Source organism: Platichthys flesus, chromosome 10 (genome assembly GCF_949316205.1).
Source record: "Platichthys flesus chromosome 10, fPlaFle2.1, whole genome shotgun sequence".
NCBI classification, from domain to species: Eukaryota; Metazoa; Chordata; class Actinopteri; order Pleuronectiformes; family Pleuronectidae; genus Platichthys; species Platichthys flesus.
The window spans coordinates 15,624,553-15,649,218 of NC_084954.1; the positions used below are offsets into that span (position 1 = coordinate 15,624,553).

A 24,666-nucleotide genomic window follows, 5' to 3' on the forward strand; every position below is an offset into this window, starting at 1 on the left:
TGCATCAGTCACAGAAAATAACTTGACTCTGGACTTAACAGGAGCATCAGCTGATACACTACAGTATGAGCTTATGATGCTGTGCCACCCACCCACCAGAGAAACAGCCACTCATGCTTTTCATGCATTCTCTCGTGAAACGTGCCTCGCTTGCCCAACTATTTTTCCCTTGGAAAGCCTGTGGTGAACACAGGGATGAGTGGGAGTGAGATGATTGCTAACATTCTTCTCTTTTATGCCAGCTGGAGTGCAGGTCACATTTGCATTTTTTTACGGTTGCTGAAACTGCTGCTGTGCATTTAACGTGGTGATTATTGCAGGATCGTGGAGCGGAGGTTGAGGGGAACTCTTTTTTTATATATAGATATATACGTCCATGATTCATTCAAGCGACCAAGCATGATTCAGTCGAGGTGGTGCACCGTGAAGCAATCCAAGCAATGGAGAATGAGTCACGTTTTTTCAGACATAAATAAAGGATTTTATTTGGAAATGGCCTTTGATTGAGGGCCCTAAAATATTTGAATAGCATAATTAACATGGTAAACGTTACTAGATATTAGTAAATATTTATGTTTCTGATTTTGAAACAGCAGTAATAATCAATTTCAAAGCTGAAACGACTCAACTCTTAATTTGAGCAGGAGCCGGTTTTGAGTCCTTTGAGTCAGAGAGCTGGAAACAAGTCAGTACAAGTTTTTAAAAACTCCCATAAATGGTATTTTAGGACCATTTCTTTCAAACTTCCTCACCGTCAACCATTCATTTGTACTCCTCCATAAACCCCCTTCTCCTCTCCTGCAGGGATTTCTTGGCTCCAGAGCAAAACATTGAAGATTGAGGAGGGTAAAATCCCAAAATAATCCTCCTCTTCCTCCTCCTCCTCCTCCTCCTACTCTGGTGCTGGTGGGCAGGTAGTGCTGCTCCGGCTCAGCTCCCAGGAGGGGGCTCGGCTGATGGAGCTGGGATGGACCTGCACAGGATTGGTGGATGGCTGCTCCCGGTGTGGCCCCTCGCCAGGCCCTTATGTCTTTATATAGTGTAAACAGATGACCGGACAGTCCTGTGAATGCATCGCATCCACTCTGCCTCTCTCCATCTCCTCTGCTCCCTCTCTCTCTCTCTCTCTCTCTGTGTGCAGGGCCTCTCACCCCAGCATCCACCCAGGCTTCTTCTCCTCCTCCTCTGCTTCTTTTTCTTCTTCTTCATCTTCTTCTCCTCTCTCCGGCTGAGACAAAAAAAGGAAAAGACGATGTCCACTCCGAGATTGCTCCTCGCTGTATGCACGTGGCTCCTGGCCGGGATCCTCGCGGCGGAGGCGACCTACTACCGGCACCACCGCTACTCCCCCTACTTCTACCGCTACCGGGAGCACTCCGCCAACACGGAGAACCTTCTGCCCGAGGCGGCCGACCCGGCGCCCGCGGCCCCGCAGCCGGGCGTGCCCACTTACCCGCACATCCCCGAGGTCTTCCACCCGGCGCCCGAGGTCATCCCGCCGATGCCAGAGGCTCTCCACCCGGTGCCCGAGGTCGTGCACCCGGCGCCCGAGCCCTATCACCGACCCGAGGTGTACCAGTCAGTGATCGAAGCCTCCTCCCCCGTGAACCTGAGCCGGGTGTTCTACGGGATCATGTTCGACGCCGGGAGCACAGGCACCAGGATCCACATCTACAAGTTCATCCAGAAGGACCCAGGTGAGTGCACCTCTCTCTCCCTCTCCCTGAATGAGTGAATGCCTCTCTCCCTCCCTCCCTCTGCACATGCACATGCTGCTGGCTCCCACTCCGTCTAGGTCAATCCCTTTGTGGTGTAGGGACATTGGCAAAGTGCTCAGGGTGATACAGCTTCTGAAAAGACCTTTAATTTGCCTGTGTCTGACTCTGACTGTGTAGGAAGCAAACCTCTGAAACTCAACCAGGATGTAAGTCAAGTGCTACAGTCTAAATACCAGGAAGAAAATCTATGCAATTACATGAATTACAGATCCCTGATCCTTCACTGTGACCCCTCTGGTTTATGATCCATCTCTCTTTTGTTTTAAGTGGAGCTGCCAGTTCTTGACAATGAACTGTACAACGCTGTGAAGCCTGGACTCTCTGCCTATAAGGACAACCCTGAGGAGGTACGTACCTGTGTTTGCACCAGCACTTAATAGTAATTATCATATTAGGGAGTTGTTCGCCGTCTGCAAACCACTAAACCACTGAGGTTTTTTTATCTTGGGGTTGGGCTCCTATAAAGTAAACATGGTGTAATTAGAAAATTACACTCCTGGTGATACTGCCACTACTGCCCACTCCTGTCTGCTGTATTGACTTAATCACCAAATGTTAAATGTCTTAGTTTAGTTATGAAATATTTAGTTTGCCTGTGAGATTTTTTGTCTTGCTGCCTGTACCTGATTGCCATCTTTTTCTTCAGGGTGGCAACACCGTCCGTCAGCTGCTGAAGATCGCCAAGAAGACGGTGCCGGAGGACGAATGGAGGAGGACCCCGGTGGTGCTGAAGGCCACGGCGGGTCTTCGCCTGCTGCCTGAGGAAAAGGCCAAAGCTCTTCTGAAGGAGGTGAGGACCATTTTAGGTTTTTTTCCTCCTCTGCCCTCAGACAGTTTGGCACAGACACCACCCGTCCCGCCAGGGAGCGGGGATGAGAAACCACTAAGTGCTTACAAGTGTCACTGCAAAAAAAGGCAGCTCGTCTTTGCCCATTTGGTGGCTATCATGTTGCAAAAAAACATCTGTTATGGGGTTGTGTGGAGTAACCATATTTGTCATTTAAAGTATTAAATCCAGGCTACTGTTCCAGCCAAGCTTGTGGCTGAGTTATCTGTCAATCTAAAAGACATCTTGTCTTCCACAGTCTGGAGAGTCTGTATCCCAACAATGGGGCTGTATTTGACTATGTGGTTAGGTGTAGTTGTTTTTTAGTAGATCATTCTAAAAGGGAGGATATGCATTCCACAGGTACAAGAGGTGTTCGAAGAGTCTCCCTTCTACGTGCCAGGCAACAGTGTTTCCATCATGAACGGAACAAACGAAGGTGGGTTTTCTTTAAATGCTCCCTCAGCAATTTGCACTCCACATAAAACATTTGTATTTTCTTTGACACAGGTGATATTGTCTGATCAGGTGCTTTAAGAACATGTATCAAACACTTCTCTGCTCTCCTAATTCATTTTACCAGCTCCCTAAATATGGCCAGCGTGAGTCCCACACCCAATAATTTAGCGTGATCCTCCACATCACTCATTTAGACACTTGTGTTACGTTTCATCACACACTATGTGCCGTTCATTATCCTCACTTTACGAGTGCAATAACTTGACATCTGAGACAATTGTAATTATCTGGGTTGGTCCGTGAGCCCACACGCTGATGGACAGACTCTGTAACTTTTAACGTCGCGCCTAATGAAGAATATGACTATAACTCATCCCCTGTTTATTTTGTGGGAGCCGTGATCCCTTCTCTGGTCTGTACTAATGCAAACTCTTCCCCCCATGTGCCCTTTTAGGAATCCTTGCCTGGGTCACGGTGAACTTCCTCACAGGTAAGACATTGCTTGTGTTTCGCTATGGCAGTGTTAGTGGTTAGGAGGCTCATGCCTGAGGCTGCAGTGTACACAGAGGTCCGGCAGTGAAAGACTCTTGTCTCCTGTCTGAGGTTTATGAGTTTGAGTCACTGGCCCCACTCAGGTCACAAACACACATTTTTTTTTTTCCATCGGTTCCATCAAGTCTATTTTACACGACAAACCAATAAGGTGTTTTCCCTCTTGGTTGGGCACTGACGCTATGTGATCGTGCATCATCCTGGCCCCGGTGGTTGTCAACAAAGGAACAAATACTAAATTTAGAGATAAAGACACAAGACCGCACTGTTTCTCCTGTTTGTTGTGCTGATGAGGAAGTTTCCTTCTTCAAGAGTGCTGAGTTGGACTTTGTGCTTATTTCCTACAGGACACTTGTACTCCAACACAAGGAGGACAGTGGGGATTCTGGATTTGGGTGGAGGATCGACACAAATCACATTCCTTCCCAAATCAAGGGTGAATAGCCTATTTCGTGTGTCTCTTTCAAAACGTTCAAACCAATAAACATGACTAAGCTTATTTTGTCTATCCAACAGAAAACGGTCCAGTCTGCACCAACCAGTTACATTGCCAGATTCAACCTGTTCAACAACACGTATCAAGTCTACACACACAGGTCAATAACCCCCAGAAGACGCTTTATTCTCATAGGTTTGGTATTGCTCATGAAACTTAATTTATTAGCATTCGGTCCCAAACTTACAATAAGTGTGTGTCACCCTCACAGTTACCTTGGGAATGGCCTGTATGCGGCTCGACTAGCGACTCTTGGAGCACTAGGAGCTGACGGTAGGGTTTCTAGAACCTTTCATTGCCTCTCTGTTTGCCCCATTTTAATAAATGTAGTCGGTGGAAGATGACGAACGATTCCTTTTTTTGTGTTCCCAGGTCTGGACTGGAGAGTCTTCACCAGTTCCTGCCTGCCGAAAAAGTTCAGAGAAGATGTGCATTTTGGAGGAGACACCTACAAAGTGAGCGGGATTCCAGACGGTAAGATAAAAGCCCTCTGAGGTTTTGAATGCCTTCCCAGAGCCTCGGTTCCAGCGATCCGTGCATTCCTTTCTCGACTGTGGAACACAATAGAGTATATTACAACACATTCTCACACGAGAACACTTTCCTGCTAAAGCTTCTGTAACCTTGGCGCCAAACGCATGTTATGTCATTCTCTCTCCCTCTGTCTCTCTGTCTCCATCTTCTTCCCTCTTGAACAATTATATTGCGCTGAACCTTGTATTTAAACAAGAGAAAACTGTCAGTTGAGTTCACAAATAAGGCAGTCACTCCCATACCACAGTCAAGTGGCCCAAAGATGCTGGGCTTGTCCCAGAGTTGTTATTTTTTTTGTGTAACGAGCGGCTTGATCTGGACCACTCACAATTATGTGGTAAAAATAGTCAGCTCAACAGGGACGTGCTAACTGTCGCTCTTGTCAGCACATGGTTTTGCCGGCACATCAGTGCCAACCATACCCATGGGGCTGTGGGAAACTCGTCCTTCTGGGGCTTCCCTGGTAAATTATCTGGTGAACCCACGGCTACAACCCGTGGCTGACCTCAAACTGAGGCTCCGGCCTCTCCCAGTTGCATTCCATCCATTGCTGCTTCAAGGCACCTTAAACTGACTGTCTCCTCCATGTTTCATTTAGTCAACTTATAGTAAAGTAAAACTACATCTTCTATCTTGTCTTCCAGGCTACGCAGGATATAAGCTGTGCTACTATGAGGTGATGAAAGTCATCAAGGGAGTAGTGCACCAGCCGTATGAGGTGAAGGGCAGCAGCGTCTTCTACGCTTTCTCCTACTACTTCGACAGAGCTGTGGAATCTGGCCTCATTGGTGAGTGGGCACAGACCAAGGCGTCACCTTCCAGCGCCACCATCTGTCATACTAATTATCATGCTTTGCACAAAATCAGTACTCAAATTGCATGTTTGTTTTCCTTTCTGCAAAGATGCCAGTCGAGGTGGTTCGCTTGAAGTGAGGGATTTTAAGAAGAGAGCCAAGGAAGGTAAGAGTTGCTTGTTATGTTCTCCAGGGTTGAATCGACTTGTGTATGAAACCGACAATCTGAGAAGTTAAATATATCCATCAGTCACCCAACCACCCAAACAGACTATGCCCTATACAGCTTGTTTGCGCCCAAAACATTTGGTACAATGGCGCCAAATTGGCACAGCTTATCCTGCCAAAATAGAATTTATTACAATAGTCAAATGTAACCGATTATTTGCTAAAATGTGTTATGGAGATGGATTAAAAGACAGAGGTATTTTATTACAGGGTAAATACATGTTAACATGACTATACATTTTTTTAGCATGTCTAACAGATACAGGGCATGCTGATCAGGCTCAGGTTTGTGACTGTAGTGTCCGTGGAGGAGCAGATTTATAGCGAGCAGAGTACCGAGCGAGTCGATGTGTTATTTATGGCTGTTTGTGTTGTGAGAACCCTGTCACATGGTCTGGAGGAGCGAGTCTGGCTGAGGCTGGCAGCCGAGCTGACGATGTCTGTCTGGCCCGGGCAGGAGGGCACCTGACAGCCACACACCACCTGCGGCCTGACACATACGCTGTGTACCAGCCTGTTTAAGACCCCCGCCCACCCGCAGCCTTGTGCTGACCCTCAGCCACTCTGCTCGCACCTCCCTGTTTATGCAGCCAAAACAAAAACAGAAAGGTCTTCTAATCACGTAGCACAGGGGTTAGAAATACATGTGACTGTCATTATATGATGCCACAAATGCTCCTTTTTTTGTCAGATGTATGTGAAACCTGTGTTATTGTCATGTCTGAAAGCTGTGGCTTCTTGTGTTTGCAGTGTGCAACAAAATGACCAAATACCGTGCGATCAGCCCCTTCCTCTGCATGGATATGACATATATCACTTGTCTGCTAAAGGAGGGATTTGGCTTCAAGGACAACACTGTGCTGCAGGTGAGGAAAACAATGCTGGGTCGTTGGGAACAGTGGATGTGGGGGTCGGAGAAAGACATTTATTGACAAGCGAACCATATTCTGTTAGGGTTTCACAAGACTTCTACATGCTGCTCTGTGATTCTGACGGAGATTCTCCTCTTCCTCTTTTCGACAGCTCGCCAAGAAGGTGAACAACGTAGAGACCAGCTGGGCCCTGGGTGCAACATTCGACTACTTCAGGAACCTCAACATCCACTAAGGACAGCTCGCTGTCACTGCAGCCGGCACTGAGAAGGACAGTCCGTCACTGTAGGGCGTCCCTTCCTCTGACATAACCTCAATTAAACCCCCCCCCACAGACCCACCCAAGTCCCGCCACGCCTCCTCACCCACCTCCTCGATTCCTCAAACCTCAGCATCCCAGCGAACGTCCCGAGAACTGTTGAGAGAAATCACTATATTTTTATAAGGCCAGCTGTTTCTACTGTATGTTGAGCTCACAACTGGTGGGCGGAATTTATTTTTGTAAAACGTTTACATGTTTGATTCCCAATGGGTGTCTGATCTGAAATGTCTTTCTCAACTACCTGTAAAATGCGCACAGGGTATTCTAGAAGCCACACCTGCAGTCATGGTGTCTGGGTGCTGACTGTGGCCTTGGAGTGAACTGTACAGAACAGTGCAAAATACCTTTAGGAGACTAGTGGCTGCAAGTGCAACCAAAGTTATGCCTGTAAATCAATCTGATTTTATAGTAGCAGTAGATGATCTGACTGGCCCCGGGCCTTTGACGAGTTGAGCATCATTGGATTTTGAGCTGCTTCTCTTCGAAGACGTGCTCAGATGCTTTGGTGTCGACTGAATGGTTGTACGTGTTCCTCCTGACTGAGGGGGGGAGGCGAAGAGAGCGCTGCAGGGGAGATGCCTCTCACAGACTGTGTTGTTATAGCTTTCTACAAGTATGAGGTTAATGCCTCTATTTCAGCCATTATCGTTTGTTTTGTCTAGCGGGGCGAGAGGCCTCATCAAGCACGGCTAAATTGCAGGGGCCCCAGGACTGAACTGTATTTTAAACGCGTGGAGGGAAAACCTTTCATCAACGACGTAATTTACAGTTATTGAATACGACAAAAATGGTAAACAGACATTATGTAAAAAAACAAAAATAACGTTTGAAACCCATGACTCCTTCACCAGTCATACTGTATATATTCGTGTGAACTGTATAAATATTTAATTAACTGAAAGTCTATCTAATGTATTTTAATTATCCTCATCAAACTATTAACTCTTGGACTTTCTGTGTAACTGCTCTCTAAGCCAAATGCCTTCGCTGTCTCTTCAGTACCCAACGCGTTCAATAACTGCTGTTGTATATACGTATATAAACTTTAATATTAGTGAAATACTCTGACAAGAACTGCTTTTACATTGCAACAAAAAACGTTATACTGCACAGTCGTTCAGAGATGCCTTGATGACCATCAGTATGAATAACCTGATGACTGACAATATGTAAATTGGTGTTTTTACGAAGTCCAGTGGAATACGTTCATAATATTCATGTATGTTTTAATAAAAACATAAAAAATGTGATTTGTGTATCGATATGCTCATGTTTTATCATTTTTAAACCTAACAAATGATATATTTATATATTATATACATGATTGTGAAGTCCAATTTCCTCCATCGTAAAAATAAGGTGCTACACTTCTTGGGTAGTTCAGAACTCGGGTCCAATTGTATCCGCAAACTACTGAGGAATATTAATATAATCCATAAACTTAACAATAAAGTCTGGACAGCTGCAAATTATAGCACTATATCTGTTGCGAACTAGATTTATATGCATCAAATTATGCAATAAGCCAAAAAATATATAATATATCGTGAAACATATCTTTATTATTTTACAAACACAATTTTTACAGCTCACACTCTTCAGGGATCCATGAACTTCCTCTGTAACCTTGGCGCCAAACACCAGGGTTACTTGCTTGCAAAGGCCATGATCTGCTCCTGCAAAGGCAAAAGAGACACCAACTCAAAAACTCTGTAACCTTCTCACTAAACCTCCTCGACACAAGACCTGTAAGGTGAGGTCACCATCGTTTAATATGGAAAAGATGTCACGTTTCACTTTGCGCCTCCATGGTGAAGTGACTTTACAGCCAGTTACAGTTGTGTTGGTCTGAATCACTTAGTAGGGAATAAAGCCATTTCACATGAGCGGTCGGTAATAAAAGGGGTGTGAAAACACAAGCCAACACCGCTGTCCGCTGCCCCAGGGCCAGCCCTGCACCCCACCCACACACTTTTGGTAACACTAAATTTGGGGCTAAACTTAGATGCCATAGTAGTAGGTTCAAAAACCCTGGAAATTATAGACACCGCTAAAGTAAAGCTCCGTGTAATCAGAAAAGAGGGTGAAGGGCGTGGTCCGAGTGGAGGCGGGGCTTAGGTCTGACGGGTGGTGGATATTATCTGGGTGACGGTGAGGTTCATTGGGATGTATCAGAGGACATGTTCGGCGGTAGAGGCTAAAAGAAGGGGAGCTTGCCTTTAGAGATGGAAGCATGTTGGTGGCCTGCAGACCGAAGGTGCGTAGGAGGACCGCGGGGGCAGAGTTAGTGGAGTAGAGGTGCTTCATGAGGTTGATCGCGGCCATCATGGGCAGGTTGTGTCGCTGCCGCTCGGTTTCATACTCTAACAAGTGCTGGATCGCTCCTGCGCAAAAAAACAAAAAAGACTTGGGATTAAAAACTTGTCGCATGGTTTCTACATTAAGTCCTGGTGCTATTTTCACTCCAGAACATTTAATAGAAGGAAAAACAAACACAATCTCATAACGGGATTTTCATTTTTATGAAAATGAAAACTTATACACTGTTCCTGGCAGAGTGAGCAGAAATACATCAAATAAATGTTGCCGGAAAAGCAGAGGCTTTTTATAATTCACGTCAACAGCATGTACTTCGGCTGGGCAATGGAAAAGAACTTAGGGGAAAACCACTGCGCTATAGTTGCACGGCTTGTGTCTGTTTAGAGTTCTCACTGACCCAGGTCCTTCCCGTTAAAGGCCGCCTGGCTCAAGAGCCGCGTGAGGCAAGCCACATCCCCAAAGCCCAGGTTGGCTCCCTGACCCGCCAGGGGATGGACACGATGGGCTGCATCCCTGCAAAGACAAACATATCCTCCACTATCCAAACAACTTCAGAGTGTGTCATGCAATTTTTATGAAAATCTAGAGTCATTCCCTCACATGTGAAGCCAGAGATCAAATAAAGTGTGAAGATCTGTGAAGGTTTTTTGTACTTGAAAAAAAAAAATCTCTCATCTCGCAAAATCGTTCCATTACTTTCTACACTTTCTTACCCAATCAGAGCCACTCGGTGCCTTATGTACTCTGACGCGTGGCCCATGCCCAGGGGGAACATGACACGGCTCTTGGGGCCGATCCCTGCCACACTCGGAGGGAGCTGTCGAGGTGAACCTGCAGACGGCATGATGGCGGACAGGGCCCCTCGGAACAGAGAGCCCGCTGTCTCGATCAGCTCCGACTGGTTCTCATTACTCCACTGTCCGTGCACACGCAGGCAGGCAAGACGAGACATTTTCACAGAGAATAAGAAGTGGTCAGGAGAGAGAGAGGGAGAGAGAGAGAAAACAGACATTATCCCTTTAAGTGGACAAAGAAATTAGCTGACATAGGAGCAAAGCGCGACTGCAGCGAAAGTGCTTTTTGTTCCCCTCCCTAACTAACTGGTTTGGCAGGGCCTCGGGAGCTGGGCTAATTAAAAGAAGATGCCGGCCAGGCTATGCAGTTGAATTAGCTCTGTTTGAAAAACATTCCATGCAGTAATGGTCGACACTGGGTGACCACAGGTTTAATTAGCAGACCAGGGCTGAAACCAAACGTGACTCAACCGTGGTGACCCCGTCCATCAGCAGGCCCAGTAAAAATAGCCAGCTTGGGAAAAAGGAGTTTCTCCAAACATGAAAAAATGGATGGGTAGGTCACTCCCGCAGTGAAATATTAGAATTGTGTAAACTCTGGACAAAAACAATGACAACGTTGTTTGTGTGAGTCACTGAAAAACAGGTCCACACGTGACTTTCGACCCCTGCAACACAGTGCCCACAAACACAGAAATATTGCAAGAGCCGTGTGACTCATGTAGAATCTGAGTGTGAATACAACATCAGCCGTTCGATTGATCAGAGCGAGACTCACAAAGGCCGAGTTTATTTCGTCGACGAAGCTCTCCTCATCCAGCGCTAGCAGCTCCTCGGCGAGGCGATGGCTGGTCGACCACACCAGGGAGCTCTCTGTGTCCGACAGCTGCACACAGCACAGACACGGGAGCTCCATTAAATGCTTAGGAGACAGACAGACATCCCGCTACAAGTATCTACTGGTGTGGATTATACATTACCGGTAACATTGCGATGGGTCCTGTCGGGAGGAACCTCTGCCAGGCGACATTGTTCTCTGTAGGCTGTCAAACACGAATATGAAATATTACAGTCACATTGTGTGGCATTGTGTCGCGTAGCTATATTTGACTTATGTCGCACATAAAAACAAGATAATATTAAGGTTGCTACAGCATGGGTGTATTGTTCTCTGCATGCTGACAGACGTGACATTACAATAATTATCATAATAAAAAAAAGGATAAATACTTGCACAAATTATAAACATTATAAAAAAGTATTGAGAAACACACTGTGTTGAATGGGAACTCTGCAAAACGAATCAATCTGGCGGTCATGTGTAGGGACTGGGGCAGAGGAAGGTGTGCATGTATTTATGTACACACCATGTGCATGTGCATGGTTGTGTATGGATATGTGTTTGTTTCACGATGAGTAATTATACATATGTGAACTCATTGTGGCTCATTGTACAGCTGCATAAGGTCATAAAAAAGGTATAGTCTAATGTTATAATCATTATAATCATTCTCATGTTTAATGTTTGTTATTCCTTCTTTCTTTCTGGGAACAGGCATTGGAAATTAGCAGTTGCTACAAATGCCACACGGCATTGGAATATTGCTGTGCTCTAATCTCAGTGTTTTGCATCTGTCTTTATAAATAAATAAAGGTTAATACAATCTAGAGGGGCACTTGGCACATGTTATCCTGATCCCCTCCAAAACGTATTGAATTCTTCCTTAGGCAATCCTGCTAGCTAACAAATTACCAAACAAACACCAATGGTAACATAACCTCCTTGGCAGAGTAATAAATTAAATACTCACTTCTGATAGGTGCAGCACAGCAACAACAGCAGACTGGTCATAGTTCCACTTGACTGTAGGAATCCCTAATTCCTTCCTCACCATTGAGTTTGGCCCATCGGCACCGATCTGAAAAACAGATGAGTAACAGGAAAAGAGTAAAAAGAAAAGAAAGGAAGGAAAGAAGACGCGGTCAAATTTATGTGATGGAGTCACACTGACCAGCAGCTTGGCCTGAAGAGTCTCTCCATTGGCCAACTTCACCTGGACCCATGGGATGGACTCTGCCGCCGGCTGTGGCATGGGCCACTTGTACTTCACCACCTTGGACCTGTACTTCACTTGCACATTATCTGACCAACAACAGGGACATAAATCTGGTCAATACAAAGAGGTCAGAAAATGAAATAAACCAGTGTTCCTTAAAATAAAATGGTAGCTGCTGACTCTCCCAACGCAACAAAGGGACTACATTTGGTCCCCTGTATGTGTCATCACACCAAGTCAGTTTATTTTTTAAATAAATCAATGGTTTGCTTGCAGCAACAGCGGAAGATCTATAAAGCACCTCATAAAACACCACTGGTTTGCCTCGCTGGTTCATGGTAGCTACCGAATTTCACATCTGACAATCTTCTTAATGGCCTTGGGCTGCCACATTGCACTGACTAATAGTGTTTATCTACAAGCACACCACGCCACGCTTTGCACACGCTGCCAGCTTGTTGGATTGTGCACTCAAACGCCCCATATGCCTGAAATATCAGCAGCTGTCATGTTGAAAAATGAAAGGATCCTGAGCTACGTTGGCCCGTGGCTACTGGTGCCCGAACACTCACGTCAAATATGGATTTTCATTGATTGGAGAACTTGGGTTTACATTAAATACAGCTGGTGGGGAGCATAATTCAGTAGCCGTTTCATGTAAGGCATCTTGAGAAATGAGAGAAGAGAAGCGGGCGAATGGGAGGCACATGAGGGAGAAACGTGCCGTAACCACACATCCATTACTTGGTGCAAACGTTAAAAGCTGTTTATAAATATGCCACTTTAACATCCTCGCACATTGCGTCGCTAAAGTTTTATTTGAGAAACCTCACAAAAGTTGATGTAATGTCGGCAGCGATGCAGCACCGTACACTGCCGGAGCTTTAGGTGTCTACAGAAGTGGCGAAGCTCTGGAGCACATGGCAGCTTTGAAATAGGTCACTGGACCACTTCACGTGTCCACACAGGGTGCCGGGGCTCTGCAGCGCCCAAAATGTGAGGTTTTGAGTTAAACTGCAGGAAAAACACGGATGGCTCCAAGACTTTAAAAAGCAGTCCCCGGGGCCGAGTACAAATAAACAAAACCTGCGGAGCAGGATGGAATAAATGCAGTGACATTAGCTGCCAGAGTCAGCCTCTATTAGGACATTAGGCAGATGGAACAGGAATCAAGAGGCCATGCAGAGCGCTGCTACTGTGTGTGGGGCTCCATGTTTTAACCATCAGTGCTTACCGGACAGACTGTCCAGCTGTTTCGTGAGCGCGGCCACAACGATGTCGTTCTCCACGATGTACGCCATCTCGTCCTGCAGGTTCTCCTTATCGAACGTGATCAGGGCATCCGAGCAGGCATCCCAAACCTAAATGAGAGACCCCATTAAGCCTGTGGTCTTCAAGTCTATCCTTAAATGCATCTCCTTTCCTTATATATAGCCCGGGCAGAGAAGTGCTGCTAAGTTGAGCTGAACACATCAAAGTTGCTAGCTTCTGTGAGAGGTTGGCATGGCCTGCACCCATCAACCCCAGAGGCATCAGGGTCACCGGCACCCCTCTAGTTGGGACCGATGATTTCAGCGGTCCCAACGCCGCACTTTAAGCTGGAGGACCTAATGCAATTGTGTGATGTGGATTTTCGCAAACATTATCTTGGGAACACAAGTAACAAATGACATGTTTGTGAACATTACAGAGTAGGTCAATATTTATCCACAACCAGAATGAGATATGGTTTCGGGCTGCTCTAATTCCAAACCTGAAAGCAGTGAAAGTTAAACATGGGGGGTGGTTGGAAAAGCGTTTGTACAAGGTTAATCCACTGCAAGGTTGTAACTATGGTGACAGAACCCATCATTCTGCAGTAACATGCTGCTGCACTACTTTTTTCCAACTCGCCATAAAGTAGGGGGATATACCCTCCAGCAAACCACTAATGGCACTGGGGTTTGCAACTTGTGATAAGTGGTTGGGAAGAAACATCTACTGAGACCAGCCCAGAAATTTGCCTTGGTTTTGTTTAGTGCAGGGTGAGATGTTGCAGCTCTCGGGCAGAACGAGTTGCTGCTTTCTGTGCGAGATTTTAACAATACTCTTCCTTGCCAGTTTATGGATAAAAATGTAGGTAAAAAAGGCCTTGTAACCTTGAAGGCAAAAAAAACTGAATTTTCCCTCTGTTTTTAATCTGAACCCTCAATGCTTACAGGACATTTAAGGTGGAAGAGTATTTTATAACATGGAAAGAATGTTATTTACAGCGGACCTGCAGTACTAACTGTGGCTCTCTGGCTGAGATGTATTCGACTGAGATTCAAGGGCAAACAAGCCAAAATGGCGGTGGCAGAGGGAAAGGTATAATGGGAGAGGTACACTACCATAATCACTGTAAGGCACTGCATGATGACATCTTAGGCCCAGAGAGAAACCCTGCGGTCGGGTGTTTGGTACACACCAACCACATCTTACAAGAGGGCCTGAGCCTGCACCCACAGCCGTAAAGCCGGTTCACTTCGCAGAAAACAACCGCTCTCCTAATCTTTCATCTTCTTCCCGTTGTTCACATGAATCTTCGTAATTAGAAGACGTTGGGAAGCGAGTACCAATTTGAGGAAAGTGGAAACGATTTATTCTTCATAGAAAAGATGGCTTTAATAAATAAAGTTTTGCATACTCATGGAGGCTTTCAGTGCTCTGAACGAGCCATGCCTTTCTTTTTCTTTTTTTTTTAAAAACACACTTTGTGTTCTTTGGCACCCAGCGCGCCACCGAGCCTACAGAGATAACAAAAGAAGACGTGAAGCACACAAAGGGATGAACAAAATGCATGTTACACGCAACCACTGTTTGCCATTTTTATGTGAACAATTATATACCATATACATTATAATGTGATACAGTATTCTGTTACTTGATAATTAAGATGAATGACTGGGTAGAGGCTGAGTGTAACAGATTTTACTCTCCACAAATTGCATGGTACTAAGATTGATGGATGACAGAAATACATACAGTGGGCCTGTAAATCAGAAAGTGTGGAGGACGTATGCTGAGAAGTTGAGTAACAGGAGGTTTCTGGGAGATGTTCAGTGTCACAGTGGGTTGTAGTTATTTTTGTTTTGCTTGAAATGACACTTGTCTGAACTTTTGACATGGCAGTAAAACGTTAATTACTGTGCTGGACTGTACAGATAAGAAAAAAACAACTGGAGAATCCTGAAGATCAACCTACCTGCATTCTTTTATACGGCTTGCATCTCATCTGTGAAATGTGATCCCATGCTCCAATCCCTGTGTGTACACAAGTTTCAAAACAATCACTTTACAAATGGTATGTCAGGCCAGTGTCTTACAAATAAAATGAATCTAAGTAGAAAAACAGACGTATCAAAACAAATGAAATCTAGAAATGTATAGCTATCAGTTCCCTTTCTATGATTATGAGTTCTTTTCATCAAGATCTATGAATTTTTTCCTGGGAAAATCTGTAAAAAATTTCTGCAATATTAAACAACGTGTTAAAAAAATCCTGGACCCTTGCTTTTGTCCAGAACCACATCCAAATTGGATGGGTTCTATCTTGGCCCATGTCCCATCCTTCCACCAAGGGTAAGGGTTAGACCAAGAACAAACAAACCACCAGACCGACAAACAGACAGGGGTTGAAAACATAACCTCCTTGGCAGAAAGAAAAAGGATATACTGTGGGTCAATCAGGGTCGAGTCGGAGCTGCACTGGTCCACCCATTAAATAAACATTATAATTATAATAAGTATTTAAAGACGACACTAACGTGTGTTAAACTTAACCATTGATTTGACTATAAAGTAATGAATTTACAGTTAAAAATCATTCATCGATCTCTCACTGTCTGTTTGTTTTTGTTCATTTTGCTAGAACCTTAGCCTGCATTATATAACGTGGTAGTGGAGCTGTAAATCATTTTAAAAGCAATTTAAAGCTCCACGTAAAGTTAGTATGAATGCCAAGTTTTATTTTATGAAGGAGGTTAGTGGGGCTCCATAAACATGGGAGAAGTTTACTGTATATCTTTATACGCAATGACATAAGAGCCAATGCAGTGTTTTACGTAAACTCTGCCACTCTGCATGACGGAGTTACTGTGTAATTCTCAAATTACTTTTCAATGTCAAATCAGTGTAAGTCTCTGAGCAGATAATATGGTAAAAAGTGCAAATTGATTTGATATGTTCTGTCACTTTCAAGATTTTCATATTTACCTCTGCCAAGGAGGTTATGTTTCTTTTTGTTTGTTTGTTTTTTTCCACAAAAGCGGAGGAAGGATGAGACAAAGTGATTTTCTTGGATCACTTTTTTTGACATTGTTAGATTTCTGTAATTTAAGTCTTAAGTCTGAACTGAGATTCATTCTCAACTATGTTAAATAGAGAAATTGTAGTTTAGGACAAAAAAAGTTGTTCACTCACAAGTCGGCTAATGTTTCACAACCTGTAATGCTCGACTCTCCCTTCTCCTGGCTTCATTAGTCTATCGATTTGTTTCTTTAATTCCTCTACTAATAAAAATAGTGCCAGGAGAAATTGCACATGACCTATCACAAGGAGAACAACTGAGTTCAGATATGATCCCCATTTAGCCTGGGTCACTGGACACTGTCTGATCCCTGGCTTACCTTGTGGGACCCATTTACTAGTGTAGCACCACTTTCACAGGGAGGAAGCTATTCACCACAGAAATAACCTTTTGATTCATTTTCTGTCTTTGCAACCGACACAAACACAACAAATCTTGACAACAATGATGTAAGAGTGTGTGGCTGTACCGCTGAGGAGGGCGGTAGAGCCAGGACTGATGGAGCTGACTCTGGTACTGTAGCTGTCTGGAACCTTGTCCATCACTTTCTTGTTGCCTGCTTCAAGCAGCAGAATCTTCTTGCCCTCCAGGTTGGGATCCATACCTGTCGATAGTGGAATTTTGTATCAGGAGAGGTAGGACAGGAGAGGTATCGCAGGTTCGATCCCTCCTGCTGCTGTCGGATTCTACAACCACTTTATGTTCAACTGACTTAACTGTGCATAATAATTTTCTATCTATACAATTTCATATTTGTACAATATCGTTTTACTGTTTATATTTAGTTTACATTGTACATATTTCTATCTTTTATTGTCCCATGTGTTTATATTGCATGTTTTCCCCTATTTGTAACCTTTACTGGGTGTTTATTTCACTAGTTCCCCTTTTGCTGCTTCAACACTGTACATTTCCCCAAAACGGGACTATTAAAGAACTATCTTATTATTTTATCATATCATATCATACGCCCTAAGAGAAAACACAGCACATATGTAACAATGACTCTCAGTAGTGTAACCAGAGAAGCCTTGATTATTATGGTATGGCTATAAATGTTTAATTTAGGCGTTTTACCACATAATTGAGAGTATAATTAAAATACACTTCAGAGTGACATGTTTCCATTTGAGTGCCAGCTATTTCTGATGCGGACAGGTCAGTAATAGCTGTCACACACTGACATGTGGCCACCGACACCACTCACCCAGGGAACATGCCATTGCAGATCCAACCATCCCTCCCCCGGATATGATAACATCATACACCTCATTCTCGCCAGGATCGTCCCCGTGTTGTGCACACACTAATCCTCTTCTGCAGATGTTTATAGCAGATACTTGTCTCTCGGCGACAAAGCACCGACCGAGTCCGTGAAAGGCCAGCGCCGCCTTTGTGAGCTTGTGCATCATCCGATCTTCACGCTGTCTTCATATGAGACAATCCGAGTAATAAACAGTTTTGGATAAAGTCCAGCTGCAGAGCGTGAGAGCCACACAGACGTTTCCCCTTGGATGTGTCCTAACACGAGCAGCTGTGAGCTCCAGCCATGTTGTGTTGACATTCGCTCCAGAGGGGTTGAGCGCTTCCGGGTTTATGGCCAATCGCCGGGCACGCTTTGACGCGGCCGGGGCTCTTCCGCTTGTGTCCACAGACGGTGCTGATGCTGCCGCTACTGACGGCCCAGCTCCACCGACTGTCAGTGATACCAAGGTTTGTTAAATTGAGACTGTGTCGACTTTACGTCAGCAGCAGACCTATTTACTTCAGCGTGCGAACTTCAGAAGCGGCTGAAGAAAGAAAGAAACGTGACCTCAGAAGAACTCCTCTCTCACCAGGTCGGCGGCTCCTTCGTCGCTTTCAACTTGTTTCCATCGGTTTCTAGATTGTTTTTAAAGTGGCAGAAAACAGAAATGGAGCTCGTGTATAAGTATACGAGAAGCGCTCACGTTAGCTCGCGTTAAATGCCTGTTATTAAAACGACATCACCCGCTGTTGTGGGCGCGGAGGTCCGGTTGCCATAGTGACCCCGTCGACACTGGATGTGGAGTTTGAAGATAGAAACTTTATCCAACTGTTTCATTCTGATGTGTAAATATGTTTAAATAAGTGTTTTCATTGTTGATTTATCACCACATCACCAATTTAGATTGATTGTTTTATCACCAGTGGGACATATATAGAGACTCTACTAAAGTAAAAATACGAGTAATATCACAGTGTAAAATTAAAACACAGGGAGTAAAAGTATTGATTTTGCTTTAGGGCTCAAAGTAGAAAACTAAAGTAAAGTTAAGTACATGATAACTGCATTGTAACACATTTGAGTTATTTTACTCAACTGAAAATATTCTTTAATGGGTGTGTAATGAAATTGCCTAAATGATAACTGTATGTGACATTATTAGACTAATACAGATCATCATCATCACCATCAATGTGTAATATTTAATGTCTAATTAGGTTGGAATACAAATATTGAATGACACTTTAAACTTTAAATGCTGAGGTTAAATACCAAAGTACCTCAAACATATCTAGTAAAGTACATGTATAATGTTACTTTTGTATGTGTGTGGTTGGTGTCATTTGTTTATTTTGAGAGGGTTTCAGGTAATATAAGATTTGTGAGTTTACAGTGTATAATCTATGTAATTATATTTTGGGAAATGTTGAAAAATGACAATGGAAAAATCCCAATGAAATATCATAATAGCATAATTTCAGAAGATGGAAACATAAGCAATTTGTCCCTCCTGCTTGATGAATGAAAAATTGACAGTTAAAATTGTTGATAATTGAGGTTTCTCTTCTTCAATTTACAGGAATAAACACAATTTCACTGGTGTTTTTTGTCAGACAAACATGTCTAAGCTGGAGGCCTTGGTACTGGATGGACTGATGTCGGATTTGATTCTCCAGAAGCAGTGGAAGTCCCTGACTGAGGCCCTCAGACAGCAGCTGCAGGAGACAGAGAACAGACATTTAGAGTTGCTGGAGAGGAGGATTCATCAGAACACTCTCCTGTCGACAGATGTTCACCAAGAGACCTATGATAAAAAAGAATTAAACACTCTGACCAAGTAGGTTTGATTGATTGTCTTTTATGTTTTACTTTAATTATGATATATATATGTATTCCTAACGATCTTTTACTGCTTTCTAGACCTGTTGGAATGAGGAGATCCATCTCTACGTATTCCCTGGCCTCAGTCAAAGACACCTCACCCAATGTTAGATGGACAGAGACGCCTAACTCAACTTCTTCAGCCTGGGTACACTGTTCAGTCACAGCCACCAAGATCCAACAGTGTGAACGGTCCACTTTATCTAAAACAACACAGATGAGGAAAGAGGAGGAGGCCGAGGCTGAATGTCAGAAGAAGTTCTGCGCCCACCCAGTCCCCAGCCATGTCATGCAGCCTCTCTACCAGGAGATGATGGAGCTGCAAAAGAAGGAGAGGAAGCAGGGTCTCGAGCAGAGGAAGAACTTCTTGCTCTCCATTCAGAAACCTTTCACTTTCCAGGAGAGAGAGAAAGAGAAAAGGGAGAAACTTATAGCTTTGTTGAACCAGATCTCACAGGAGCAGGAAAACAAGACAGCTGCTGTCAGGAAACCTCCTCGCAAAGTGGAAAAGGACCCGCTACATTCTAAGCTGAAAGGTGGGATGACGTATGACTTCAAATTCCCTTTAAATTCAAGGTGTACACGGTGCGACATCACATTGGCACATTGTATATATAAACAATCTAGTATAATCCATGATGTGTCTGTTTCCACGATCCTGTATCTGCAATGACAAAGCACGAGGACTCCATATGACGGTAGATATCCATACAATACAAAGGGCTAGAGGAGCCTAAGGTGCTATAGTGCCAGTTCAAACCAATACAGGCCACTGTCTGTAAACTTGCCTGGCTTTATAAATAACAGAAAACAGTGAGTTGTGTGAAGTTCAACCAAAGAGTGATGTGTCCTTCTCAGGTTACTCCATTTTTACATTAATTAGAATAGGTAAGTATTTATCACTAAAAAAGTTTTCAGTTTTATCCATAATGTAGAAGTAGAGTCCATGCCTCCGCTAAGGCCGAACAATCCTGCACATGATTTTCTATTTTTATAGGAGAAATACATAAAAAAAGAAAAAGAAAAGTGGTCTCAAAGCGGTAATGATTTATTTGTCATGAAACAGAAAGTGAAAAAACTTAAATTTGTATTCTTGATTTGTCCCTAATCCTGATCTTCAACAAAATGAATGGGCTCTTCTTTCTCCCAGGCATCATTCATAATTTAGAAGGGTTTTTTTGTTGCGTAAACCTGCTAACAAATACACCAACAAGCAAATAAACCATCAAATCAACAGACACAGATTAAAACACAAGCCCCCATGTCGGATGTAATAATGTGAGTTTGATTAAATATCCTGACTACAATGTTTAAACAGTTACAAACCTAATAATCATATTTACTGACCCTTGTAGACTCTACATAATAACATGACTGAAGCTTTTACCTTATCTGACTGTAACTCTGTGCAGCCCAGGAGGAGGTCGGCCGGACAGTCCACGCTCAGACAACCATGCGGCTGAATTCCTCTGCACCCTGCATGCCAAAGCTCTGCACCGCCAAGCGGACCAGGAAAGAAAAGATGGGCTTCCTGGATGAGAAGCCCAGCTTCCAGCCAAAAATCATCCAGCAGGTCCCAGATTTCCGCAGGTTGCACAAGGCCTTGCAGACAGAGGTGCTGAGGAAATCTCAGAGTAGAGATGTGACAAAGTGTCAGCCCTTCAAACTCAGAACATCAGCTCTGCCTGAAAGACAAATAAAGAAGAGCCCAAACAAATATCAGGTAAAAAGTTTATTTCCCCTCTGACATGTTGAGTTGTTTGTTAAAATTGCTTTATTGGCCAATTGCTCAGTTGTTTTGATTGATCCGTTCGTTTCAGTGCAGTATAATTACTTCTTAGATTAGATGGTTTTCATTTCATTAAGTTAATTCAAGTTTAATTAAAGTGTTTTTCATTAAGTCAAGTTTTCAGATTTGTTGGTAGCATATTGAATCAGGATAAAGGCTAACTCCTCTCCTGAGGTGCTGGTTTCTCTGCAGGAGTTACATAAGACATTCAATGCACCAGGTCCAGCTGGTTTCATGTTATGGTTCGACACCCCTTTTTTTAAAAGATTCTCACATTGACTCTGCTTGATGGATTTTTAAAGACACATCCACCCACCACTTTATCAAGTCCGTACCCTTCTCTTTTTTTATAAGGATGGGAAACCACTCCACGTCCTTAAAGTCTCCAATGTTCTTCACGACAAGCTCATTTCCTAAATTAACAAAAACTAACCTAAGACGAACAGATGTTGTGGACTGGTTGGTGGTCTGTTACATATTCCTGTGGTCCAGTGTAGCAGTGGAATTTGACCAGGTCATATTTTACGTTCTTGTCCTTGTCCTTGAGAGCAAAGTGTTTGATGATGAAAGATTTATCGTATCGTTTGTGCTCTTCTGTGCTGTGTGTGTAATTTGAGGGGTCGTTCAGGCCACTTCCCTCAGATGTGGAAGTGTAAAGCTATTTAAAATATGTACAACAGGCCATGTTCACAGAGGGAATATTCCCCTCCTTTGAACTATTGTGTTTCAAACTTTCTCCACCTCGTAATTTATGAAGTTTAACTCAAGCTCCATTTCTACAGTACTGATCTTTTTATTTTTAAATCTCTCTTACATTCATCAATTTATCAACAGGTAATGTTTAATTTTCAGCTTTTTCATTCAGCTTTTCAAAAAAAATATAGTAACTAGTCTGCTGCCCGGAGTCATTTTATTTTGTATCATGTGAAAGAAAACAGCAAGCAAATGACATCCTATCTTATTATTATTTAAACGTTATCTATATTCAATACTTTATGTAATAATTAGTCAAACAGTACATTTTGTTTTCAGCCAACAAAGATGTCTTTTCACTCTCATTGATAGGAACCCAAACTAGGTCATCTCAGTAGAAGTAAGTCCCTTGGGGCCTTAACGTCACTGTCCACAGACACACTGCCCACATACATTACAGATGCTGTGAGACAGCGCAGCATGGCCATCAGGTGAACTGCATGTTTATTTTTTCCTTTTTAAAAACCTTTACACCCTACATATTGGGATCTAATAAACTTTAGAATGATGTTTATACCTTCACAGAAACTCCTTGGAGTTGAGGGACAGTAAGAATCGGGAACATGAAGAGTGGTTGAGGAAATATCAAACGAGGTCCCAGGCCATGAAGAAAACAGTCGCCCTCCATGCAAAGCTGCTGGACCCACACAGCAGCTTGAAAGAAGTGCATGATGACAAAGTAAAGCTACACACGTAAGTACTGGTCAAGTGAGGCCATTCGTTCTTGCAGTGTTGCAAACTTTGCAGGTCACATCAAAAGGACCACACACGCCTGCCACAGCAGCTCAGACTATAATCTTTTCTTTTACATGAAGGATGGCGGACCAGCAGAGGATGAGAGAGTACATGACAGAGTTACAGCACATGAAGGCCCGAGTTAGTGAACGCCCTTATCTCTTCGAGCAGGTGAAGCAGGTGAGCGACACAACGCTTCTCCATTAAATCATACTGTAGATTACATGCGTTTACAATGGTTTAACTTGGAGTTCTTTACTGGCAGAGAAACGCAAAGGCTCTCGCGGAGCAGACGTACAGGAACAAGCTGAGGAAAGCTGGGTTCATGGAGCAGTTTGTCGAAGAAAAAGGTGCCGCGACAGAAGAAACATCGTACTCATCCAGATCTGAGGACGACGCCAACGAAAATGACCAAAGACGTGAAAATGACATTCATCGCAGGTACGGGGGAGAGAGCATTTTTGGCAGGTTTTTGTTCGTCCAGTATGTAATCCCAGTGTGTCCGGTAAAATTATGAATAGCACTGCTGCCGGGGAGCCAAGGACTTCATGTGGTTTGGTCATATTGTATAACATCATTTTCTGAGCTTGGCCTGCAGTCTTTAGCGAAGAAAAGAAAAGTACTCTAGCCAAGTCAAAGTTCGATGTAATTACAATATAGCCATTTTCTAACCCCACATGTCCCCACATTTAGGGAACAAAATGTAGACGACGGGGAGAAAATTGAAGATGTGGAAGAGGAGAGCGTGAAGTCCAAAGGGGAAGAAATGCCATGATCAAAAAGGTCGAGACGCCACCGTTTTCTGTGGCCTCCCCACCAGAAAACAACACTGTGCTCAGGAATGATTCATGTCATGGCAATCTGCACCAAACGTTTGATAGTTTAAGATGTGCAAAGGTACAAATTATAGAATGTTCTGAACTTTGACATTCATGGATGTCACAGCTGGGAAATGTCAAAGTTCCTACATAACTGCAAACTCTTTATATGTGTGGGTAAGTCATTAATAAGTAATTACTATTTCATATGCTTTGAGTTTAACACACACATAGAGAATACAAAATTACAAATGAGGACACCAACAGATGGTTTGTGACATTCATTTGTTCAAACTAAATTGTATTTCCCACTTCCCTTAAACATACTTTTCATAGTCTAATGTTTTGATTGGATGGGACGCGAGACATCTGACCTGCATATTTTCTCAGATGAGGTTAAACTTCCCGGTAATTTCTCCAGCCACACTGGCACCTAAATAAACAACCCTCACCGTGCATCTGCATTTTCACACAGAGCAGCTCAGCGGTTTGCTCCCAGGCCCAGAGACCCACATCAAGTGGACGCTTGTTGTTGCACGTTCACTGTCTTGCCCGTGCCTGGACAGCAAACGACCAGAGATTTCGAGAGATCGTTTTAACTTACAAACCACATGGGAATGTCTGGAAATGTATGTAATCATAATCAAAAAGTCATCATGTGAACCCCCACATACCATATGGTTACTTTAGTAGGCTAGTGTGTCATGCATTCAAGCTATGGAAGGCCATTTTTAGGTCAAAGTATCGTGAGAAATCTCTTTAGGTAGCACTATTGAAATCTTTTTTTTTTTGTGCAAATGTACCCTAGAAAGAAATATCGAATAGGTTATACAGTAAATGTCAGCGGTAAAATAGTACAACTTTCAGGGCATTTAAATTTGTATATATTTTGTGCATAATTACTAACAGAGAATTTTTTCAAGCCAACATGTTGTCATATAGATCTTATAGATGCAAAATAAATAATCACAAAGTCCCCTCTTTGAGATCTGAAACATCACGTGACAAAGCTTCAAGGGCTCCATCCTGTCAGGTTGTCATGGGAACTGTGTATCCCTCCCCACTCCGGCATTATAGTCCCTCGGG

The 24,666-nt window shown here is 43.5% G+C and overlaps 3 protein-coding genes across 3 annotated transcripts; 2 read left to right on the forward strand and 1 right to left on the reverse strand.

The window, feature by feature from the left end:
* Window positions 1–1,042: 1,042 nt before the first annotated feature.
* Window positions 1,043–8,051, forward strand: entpd5a (ectonucleoside triphosphate diphosphohydrolase 5a). Its single transcript, XM_062397323.1, has 13 exons — window positions 1,043–1,697; window positions 2,046–2,125; window positions 2,425–2,568; window positions 2,968–3,043; window positions 3,518–3,553; window positions 3,963–4,051; window positions 4,132–4,211; window positions 4,323–4,384; window positions 4,484–4,585; window positions 5,290–5,433; window positions 5,549–5,605; window positions 6,418–6,533; window positions 6,691–8,051. Exons 1-13 carry the CDS (start codon window positions 1,070–1,072, stop codon window positions 6,772–6,774), a joined length of 1,698 nt encoding a protein of 565 aa, XP_062253307.1. The 5' UTR covers window positions 1,043–1,069; the 3' UTR covers window positions 6,775–8,051.
* A 352-nt stretch (window positions 8,052–8,403) lies between these two features.
* Window positions 8,404–17,949, reverse strand: coq6 (coenzyme Q6 monooxygenase). The gene is made up of 12 exons (XM_062397324.1): window positions 17,566–17,949; window positions 16,828–16,962; window positions 15,255–15,313; window positions 13,266–13,392; window positions 11,987–12,117; window positions 11,786–11,893; window positions 10,955–11,017; window positions 10,753–10,860; window positions 9,894–10,096; window positions 9,578–9,693; window positions 9,079–9,245; window positions 8,404–8,537 (listed from the first exon to the last, which is right to left on the reverse strand). The coding sequence occupies exons 1-12, from the start codon at window positions 17,768–17,770 to the stop codon at window positions 8,508–8,510; spliced, it is 1,452 nt and encodes a 483-aa protein (XP_062253308.1). The 5' UTR covers window positions 17,771–17,949; the 3' UTR covers window positions 8,404–8,507.
* Window positions 17,950–19,133: 1,184 nt separating this feature from the next.
* fam161b (FAM161 centrosomal protein B) lies at window positions 19,134–24,621 on the forward strand. Its single transcript, XM_062397322.1, has 8 exons — window positions 19,134–19,441; window positions 19,525–20,021; window positions 20,898–21,208; window positions 22,340–22,458; window positions 22,553–22,720; window positions 22,843–22,942; window positions 23,028–23,203; window positions 23,456–24,621. Exons 1-8 carry the CDS (start codon window positions 19,224–19,226, stop codon window positions 23,535–23,537), a joined length of 1,671 nt encoding a protein of 556 aa, XP_062253306.1. The 5' UTR covers window positions 19,134–19,223; the 3' UTR covers window positions 23,538–24,621.
* Window positions 24,622–24,666: the final 45 nt, after the last annotated feature.